The 8,484-nt window shown below is 59.0% G+C and overlaps 1 protein-coding gene across 2 annotated transcripts; it reads right to left on the bottom strand.

The window, feature by feature from the left end:
• Window positions 1-710: 710 nt before the first annotated feature.
• Window positions 711-8,190, bottom strand: FHL3 (four and a half LIM domains 3). Of its 2 annotated transcripts, none has more exons than XM_045548208.1 (6): window positions 8,027-8,190; window positions 3,224-3,399; window positions 2,941-3,115; window positions 1,885-2,054; window positions 1,605-1,791; window positions 711-1,489 (listed from the first exon to the last, which is right to left on the bottom strand). In XM_045548208.1, exons 2-6 carry the CDS (start codon window positions 3,377-3,379, stop codon window positions 1,335-1,337), a joined length of 843 nt encoding a protein of 280 aa, XP_045404164.1. In that variant the 5' UTR covers window positions 3,380-3,399; window positions 8,027-8,190; the 3' UTR covers window positions 711-1,334. The 2 variants fall into 2 exon arrangements, with proteins under 2 accessions (XP_045404164.1, XP_045404163.1); XM_045548207.1 differs by having other exon boundaries at window positions 7,941-8,156.
• Between the last annotated feature and the right edge of the window lie 294 nt (window positions 8,191-8,484).

Raw genomic sequence — 8,484 nt, 5'->3', positions numbered from 1 at the left:
CGGTTTCCGCGGGCCGAGGAGCCCCTCCCCCGGGCGCCGGCGCGCACGTACCTGCCCCGCCAGCCGGCCGACCGCGGGCCCAGACCGCAGCCGCCAGCGGCAGGGGCAGGGGGCGTCGGACGCCGAGAGAGGGGAGCGTCGCTCCGCCCCATCGCCCCACTTCGGGGGACAGCCCCCCTCGCTCATTCCCGCCCCCGCCCCTGAATCACGGGGGGGCGGGGCCATGACCCATTCATGCCGGGAATCGGATCCAGATGTTCCCCGGGCGCGTGCAGCTGCATCCTTGCCTTTTTTGGCAAAAAACGTGCGGCCGCGAGCAGATCCCGGGCCGCCCCCGCTAATCCTCGGGAAGAGGGGGAAGGGGGCTGAGGGTCTGGGGCCAGACTGGGGATCGGAACCGGGTGCTTGCTCTGCGGGATTTGGGCAGGGCGGGAACCCCACCATCACCCCTGCTCCCGTCCGGAACCTCCCCTAAACGTCTCCCTTCCCCACACGAAAGAAAAAGCCCTCCGCCTGCAGGGGCGAGGCAGGCCAAGAGGGGCAGTAGCTGTGGCGGGGATCCCCTTCCTGGGGAGAGACTTCCCACCCAGTGGCCAGCCCCCCTTCACCCCGCCCTGCAGGGAGGATGTCTAGAAGAGGCTCAGAGTCTCCCAGTCTGTGAAGGAACTTTCCTTCCCCCTCAACAGCCTGGACATACACACACAGGCCTGTGCTTCCTCACGCTGCTTTATTGAAGAATCTGGAAGAGGGGCAAGCCAATTCCACCCCTCTGCCCATCTCTGGGCAAAATGGAGCTGAAATAAAACAAGACACTCGACGGACAGGGGCTAGGCAACAACCTGTACCCTAAGACCCTTTGTCAAGCCCCTGACCTGCTGCTCAAACAGCCCCAGCCCTGGGGCTAGGGATGGGTCAAGCCTGAGCACAGTCCACTCATGAGGACCTCTCAGGCACCCTCAGGACACCTAAAATCTATTAAAAGAAGTCTAGATTTAAGGCCATCTAGGTCTCAGAGTCCTGGTTTGGAGGGCTGGGGTCTAGAGCCCTGATCTGGGGAGAGGGCCTGGCCTGGGACCCAGATTGCAGGGGAGAGGGCTCAGTACTGGAGTCCATGTTTAGGGAGGGGGCTTGAATCATGGAGGCTCTACAAGAGCCCAGGTTTGGGGGCCCGGGTCAGGGAGTACCAGTTTGGAGATGTCGGAGTGGGGAGACTGAATCCTGGAGGCCAGGGGGAGACCCACTGTGGGGAGGGGCTGGGTCCCACCAGTGGTTCAGAAAAGGAGCCATGGTCCTGGAGCCCTGTTGTGAGAAAGCCTGGGCCCAGGATCCCTGACTCAGGGTCCTGCCTGGCTGCAGCCCTGGCACAGCACTTGGTCTCCGTCGGGCACAAAGCCTTGGCCCACCAGGGATGTGGAGCAGCGGGCACAGGAGAAGCAGCTGTGGTGCCAGTGTCGGTCTTCAAAGGACACGTACTTGCCTCCACTGAGTCCTGGAGGGAGGCTGGAGGTTAGCTCTGCAGATCTGGGGATGGTCCTGCCCCCACCCAAAACATCCCACTCCCTTGCCTGCACCCTGCCCACTCCATTCTTTGACCCTTGTCCCACCTACGATGGGGCTCTTGCAGCTGCTGCACTTAGGTGCAAAGAGTTCTCCAAAACAGGACACACAGTAGGGATCTTCATCCCGGGAGGTGAACTGCTGCCCTGCCAGGGGCGTCTGGCACCCAGTGCAGACCAGACATTCTCGATGCCAGGGCTGATCACGGTATGTCACTCCACCCTGTGTCAGCGTCTGTGGGGGCAGCATCCATCAGCAGGGCTCAGTGGGGATTCCCACCCCACAACAAGCCTTACTCGCCCCCCACCCCACTGGCCCGGCCCCCACCTTGCTGCAGCGGGCGCAGCGAGGAGCAAACTTGTCCTCATAGCAGGGGACGCAGTAGTAAGCACCCTTGTCGGGCACAAAAGAACAGGAGCCCAGTGGCTGATCACAGCCGCTGCACAGGAAGCAGTACTCATGCCATGTCTGGCCTCCATATTCCAGCTTCCGGGACCCTGTGGGGAACAGGGGTCCCACTCAGATGCTGTGTCACGAGCTCCTGAGGGCCACCTCTGTTACTTCTCCAGGAGGGTCCCCACTGCTCCCATAGCCTGAGCAGGATGGTGTCCATGCACATGCAGCAAGGCCCCTGCCACATAAATTATACATGCTAACCTCTCCCCAAACACACGTCAAGCCTCCATGTAATAGTCATGATGTCTTAGCATATGCTAAGCCCTTATACACCAGACATGATGGTTTTAGACCCCACATATACCAGGCAAGCAAATCTCTGCCCACACAAAGTTCTAATGCTCTGAGTATGACAGGTTCAGTACATGCTTAGCCTGCACATCTCCTAGGTATATTATTCTCCATGTATGCTAAGTCCTCACATTCCTATTAGTCATGCAGGTCTTCATACATGTTAAACCCTCTGTTTATCTGTCTCTGCACACACTAAACCCCGAGGCACCAAGCACAACAGTCTCAGTACACCCTTAGCTCCTACATGTACCAAATGTGAGTATCTTCACACATGCTAAGTTCCCAGGTACGTATCAAGCATGTCAGTTACCCACATATGGTAAGCCCCCATGTGTCTAGCAGGCCTACTGGTTCAGCATACACTAAGCTCTCAGGAAAGTGTCAAGCTTGTGAGTTTCTGCACATGCTAAGCCTTCATGTGTATACCTGGGCATGCCAATCCCTGTACATGCTAACCCCATAAGAACATACAGGCATGACAGATCCTACATACACTAAATTTCCAGAAACATGCCGTGTGCGCAGGTCTTTACACATACCAAGTCTTCACATATAAGACAGGCACATGCAAGGACCCCCACACAGATGCCAGACATGCCAGTCCCTCTATAGGATGAGCCCCTGGCGATGTACCAGGCATGACGGTCTCTCCGCAGGCGGAGCACTGTGAGGAGAAGGCACTGCAGTAGCAGTCATTGCAGAGCAGCTCACTGTCCTGGCAAGTGAAGGGTTCATCGGCTAAGGAGCGCTGGCAGCGACAGCAGCGGAAGCAGCCCTCATGGAAGTGGCGGTCTTCATAGAACAGCTCCTGTGGGGAGCACAGCAGGGGCACTGCCACCAGGGCCTGGTGGATCCATCCTGTGCCCCCTCCCACCAGCCTCCACCCACTCCCTGCCCTGCCTGGTCTTATTCTTACCCTTGAGTCATGCCCAATAAGCTGCTTGCACTCAGCACAGGTGTTGGCGAAGGTGTTGTCATAGCAGGGCACACAGTAGGGGCCGCTGTCTGTCTGGATGTACTTGCGGCCAAACAGGGACTCACTGCATTTTGCACAGTCAAATGCCTCGGTCATGATGGCGATGTGAGGGGGCCCTGTTAGGAGAACAGGTGGGGTAGAGGTCACTCAAAGGGACTGTGGCTTAGCCCCTGGCAAGACAGCAGGCATGGGAAATGCCAGATCAGAACAGATGGGGATGGGGAAGGGGTGCTTCTGGGAACCCAGGAGTCCTGCATGTTTATTTCTGTATTAAACGATGGGGGTGGGAAGGGGTCAGGAAAAAATCAGGAAGCAGAAGTTGTTTTCTTATCTAGGCCCTGGCAGATCTGGGGGGAGGGGGCTTTTCCTGGGTCAGTGACTCATTTCCTGCCCCAGTCTGAGTTTAGCCCCCCCTGTCCCTACTGTCCCCAGGGTGGCAAAAGCAGGGGTAGGGAGCCACCCCACCCTACTCCCTGTGATCATTACTCCCACCCTCTTCTGACTCCCAGGAAGGGATTCCAGCAATATGGATAAAGGAACCTTTACCCAGAGCTCTGGAATGGGGAACTTAGGCATGGGAATGGGCTGTTCCCGTCCCCTCCTGATTCAGGAAACAGTGGAATGCTAGAGGGATGCTGGGCTGATGAATGGTGGAGGAGGCCAGTGTGAGAAGTTGGGCCTCCCCTCCCAGGAGAATCAGCCAAGCAACAAGAACTTCAGAGGCTCAGCCGAGGTTCAAGCAGGAAGGAAATCCTGCAAGCTGGACACAGCCAAGATTCCCCAGCTGGACCCTCTGCCCTCATCCCCCCTCCATCCCTGCTGTGTCTCTGGTCACAACAGCCTGGGCAGCCTTGGCCTGCAACATCTGTAGCAGCTGTGGCAGCACAGATGGCCAGATGTCAGGTTTTGCCAGCAATAGAGGAGAAAAAAAGTAAATGAGAAGCTCGGGGAGGCAAAGGGGAACTGAAGACAGACTTTGAGAGCAAGCGCAGCATGCCCCTGCCACCCCCTACCTCCCCACCCCCGCCAGGCATCACTCCTGCCAGTGGCAAAGCCTCAGCATATTTCCATCCTGGGTCATTATTTCCCGCCCCCTGCCTCTATCCACCTTTTCTGATTTCTCAGGGTTTTGGACCAGAGAAGTGAAGGCAGAGAGAGCAGGAGCCACTGAAGACATTTTCTCCCCAATCAGGCCCCCTCTTGGGTGGGGAATAAGACAGGGGGGAGCCCTGAAAGCTGCTGCTGCAGACACCCAGCCCCCCACCAAACCTCAGACACTTTCCATTTTCTCAGGAACAAAGCATGTTTGCGGGATGAGGTCATCCACGCAGCTGCCTCTGGAACAGGAGCCTGGGGAGTGGGGCAGTAGGGAAGTGGGGTTCCCAGACCTTCCAGCTGCCCTGCGTCAGTCTCTAGCCCCAAAGTCAGAGCTGCCCAACCCTGCTCTCCTCCACCATGAAGCCTGCTCTCTAGGGGCTGGAACCCTGGGGTGGTAGAGAGGAAACACCAGGACTCATAGGAAGGGGATGTCCTCACAGCTGCAGATGAGCCCGGGGAAGTTGAAGGGACATACAAAAAACCCCACCAAACCACTCCCGCACTTAGACCCAAGTCACTGGCAGTTCCCCAGAGCCTGCCCTGGCTCAAGTTGAAGGAAAAGTCTTCCTTTCTCAGCCACCCCCAGTAGGAAATTCTGGACAAGTGTTGCTCTGGCTTGAAATTCAGACTCCAGGCACCAGCAGATGCCCCCAGCCTGGCCTGGCTCTTTGGAGGCATGGCTAGTGAGCTTGAGGCTGTCCTTTAGTACAATGGGAGGCCACCAGAAGCTGGGGTCTTTAGAGCCAGGACTCCTGGGGTGAGAGCTATGCTGTAGGGTAGAGGATACCCCTCCTTCTCAGTCCCCTCCCCACCACTCAGGCCCAGGTTTCCTCTGGCCCAACATCTGAGGATTGCCTGGGCTGTCAGCCACTGGGCAGCAGGGGGCCACACAGGTGGAATGTGTCCATCAGGGGTGCCCAGGGCCTTCCCCTTCCTTCCTGGCTTGGCTCGCAGCCGCCACCACCTTCCCAGGCCCAGGCTAGCCCTGGGTCCACCCCCCGGGAGGCAGTCACTACTCTGAAACAGGGGCACCCCAAATAGGGTATGGGTGTGGCTTCCATTTCTTTCCCAGAATCCCCCAATGCCTTAGTCTCTCCAGCTGGGCTCTGGCGAGGACAGAGTGAAGGGCACCATCAAGGCCCACCTGTCTCTGCCCATCCCTCCCCCTCCCCCTCTTCCTCCCCTGTTCCCTGGAGGAGCCAGCCTTGTATTCCTCCCTGGCTGGCAGAGGGAGTTTGGGAGAGACTGCACTGTCTGGAGATGGCTCTCATCCCCTGCCCTCCCCCTGCCCCCCAAAAGGCACCTCCTAGTAAACCTACTGGAGCTCATTATGGCTGGATAAGTGCTGTGGTGTGCGATGTGCAGAGGCTTGTGCTGTGAAATATAAACTTGGGTTTGAATCCCAGCTCCTTCACTTACTAGACAGGTTACCTTGGGCAAGTCACTTAAGCCCCCTGAGCCTGTTTTTGCAACTAATTAAATGAAAAACTACTACTTCCTACCTCCTAGGGCTGTTGTCAGGCTTAAATGTGACAATACTTGGAAAGCACCTGGCAGATAATAAGTGCTCAGTAAATGGTAGCTGTTAATATTTTTACTATCAGCCCCTCACTCACACTGAAGGGCAGACAGCAGTTTCTCCAGCAGGCCTGGGTTAGGGAGCTGGCCTGGCACTTGACCTGGATGTTCTCAGTGTAGGCCCAGGGAGAGAACAGGAGACCCCAGACCTGTGGGACTTCCTGTGGAGACCACTGGGGCCAGTGGTTGCTCTGGCCCAGTCAGCCTGACTCCAGTGAGCATAACTGAGACCCCTCACACAGGTACACAGGTGTACACACCCGCATGCTGCTTTGCTCCTCGAAAAGTACATTCTCACCACCATCTCACCACCTCTCACAAAAGGCAGGCAGGATAGAGTATCATCCCCATTTTACAGCTGAACACAAGGAGGCCAGGGACAGGGCAGGGGCATGCCCAAGGTCACGCAGGTATCAGAGCCGAGGTCCCTCGCCTCCCAGCCTGAAAGTCTTCCCTCTCCCCAGAAAGGCTGCTATGGTGATGGAGGAGGTAGGCAGTCAGCTACCCCCTCCTGGCCAGGGGACAGGAGGTGCACCAGAGCCTGGCTCTTCTCCCCAGCTGTTGGCCCTATGATTGGAAGACACCCAGAAGCCTTTCCAGTTACCCCTGCCAGCCAGTCAACCCTTCTACCACCTCCCAGCACTCCCCACTGTCCAGGAGGACCCTGGCCAGGCCCCCACAGCTGTGAGTCAGAATCAGAACAGACCCCTCCCCCACCTCCCAGGAGTTGACAGGAGACTTAAGAGGAGAAATTGAACTCCTCTCCCACCCCCACCCCCTGCCACTAGGCACCAACCCCAAACTCTGTGCTCTCCCCGGGGAGAGGGGGGTGGGGAGCAGGATCCCACAGCTGCTCTGGGGACAGGAGAGGAAAAGTTCATTCACCTCGGGTCCCCTAGGGCTGAGGCAGCACGTCCAAGATTTGAGTTTAAAAATAAGTTAGTGCTGTCTCAGTGGCTATGTGTGCACACAAGACTCCTTCTTCATCCTGATCTTACAGTCTCAGGTCCTCTGCCTCATGGGGGATCGGTTGGCTTAGAGTTTCTCTTTCCCCACAGCCTTGCTTCCCAAAGTTTCGGGCCTGGGTCTCTCAGTCTGTCTTGGAAGCTGTCAACCTCCCTAGGTCTTGCTGCCTCCATTAAGTCGCGGCCTCTGGTACCTAGCTGTGCTCCCCTGGGCACCTCTCTGTGTCCCGGCACACTTCTGCTGCTGTCCTGGGTTTGGGGAGGCTCTGTATCTCTGACTGGCTATCCCCGAGTGGGGCCCATGCCTCTGCGGTCTCTACCTCAGTGGCCAAGTCTTGGTCTCTCAGTGTCTCTGTACTGCTGAATGTCTCGGACTCCCCTCCCCTACCATTTCTCTGTCTCTGCAACCAAGTCTCTGTCTCTTAGCATCTCTGCATGGCTGAGTGTCTCTGTCTCTAGTCTCTGAATGTCTCTGCAGGCCTCAGGGAGGCACATTTAGCATGAGGCTAATGAAGCTCAAGCTTCAGGGCCCCAGCAATGTGTTCACTGGGGTCGTACTTTGCTTTTCCTGAAAATGTTCCACAAAGCCTGGGTCCGCCCCTGCGCCTCGGGTCTGTCGCTCGGAAACTCTGTACGCCCAGTCTGTCCTTGTTTCAATGATCTCGGCAGTCTCCTGTCGTTCGTGTCCCCGCCTGTCTCGGTCTCTCGCTCCACCCGGCTTCTGAGAGCCTCAGTTTCTCCAACGCTCCTGGTCTGTATGTCTGTCTCTGGCTTTTCTATTTCAAACTTGGCCCCCTCCCCCGCCCCTCCGGACAGCCTGGAGCGGTGCAGTCCGGGCGGGCGCTCGCCCGGGCTCAGCGCGCCCCGGGCGCCGGGACCCGGGCGGGGACAAGCGGCGGGGGCCGCGGCCGCCCTCCGCCCTCGGCCGTCGGCCGTCGGCTGGCCCCCTGCGCTCCCCCGCCCGCGCCCGGGTTTGGGCAGCCGAGGCTCGGAGCCAGGGTCCGCGGGGCGCTCACCTCGAAGCGGGAGGCAGGAGCGGGGCGCGGGGCGCGCGGCGCGGGTGGGCCGGGAAGCGGGCGCCGGGTCCCCCGGCAGCTCCTACCTGCGGGCCGGGCAGAGCGGGGGCCGCGCAAGCTGCAGGCGAGGCTGCCGGCTGCAGACGGACGGTGTGGGCGAGTGGGACCGCGGCCCCAACCCCTCCCCGAGGAAGTGGGCGCGGGGGCCCGCCCCGGCCGGCCACGCCCCCGGCCCCCCAGCCCGCAGGCGGGGGCCAGACCCCGCCCCCACCTTCGTTGCAGAAGCCAGCCAGCCCCAGCACCCCTCCTCCCGCCCGGCCTAACCTGGCTCTCCCAACCTGGCCAGGCGGCCAGGACCCCGCCCCTTCCCCCTCCCTGCAGCCTTTGCTGTCCTCTCTCCCCCCACCCCCAACCCTCTAGCTGCTAGAGGGAGGTATTCAGTGTTAGGCAACGAGTACACTTGGGTACCAAGAGTCCTCACGTCTCCTTGTGTTCCCCCCCAACGTACCCCTAGGGGTCACTCAGCCTGAGTTTGTGAAGGAGG

The sequence above is a fragment of the Lemur catta genome, chromosome 3, assembly GCF_020740605.2.
Source record: "Lemur catta isolate mLemCat1 chromosome 3, mLemCat1.pri, whole genome shotgun sequence".
Lineage (NCBI taxonomy): Eukaryota > Metazoa > Chordata > Mammalia > Primates > Lemuridae > Lemur > Lemur catta.
This window is presented reverse-complemented; position numbering and strand designations above follow the sequence as displayed.

Excerpts from the sequence above, each read along its gene's own strand:
- FHL3 (XM_045548208.1), bottom strand. The coding sequence starts at position 3,379 with ATGACCGAGGCATTTGACTGTGCAAAATGCAGTGAGTCCCTGTTTGGC. Across the intron at positions 1,792-1,884 it reads GCTGCGCCCGCTGCAGCAAG|ACGCTGACACAGGGTGGAGT; the intron begins GTGGGGGCCGGG and ends CTGCCCCCACAG. Across the intron at positions 1,490-1,604 it reads CTGCAAGAGCCCCATCGTAG|GACTCAGTGGAGGCAAGTAC; the intron begins GTGGGACAAGGG and ends GCCTCCCTCCAG.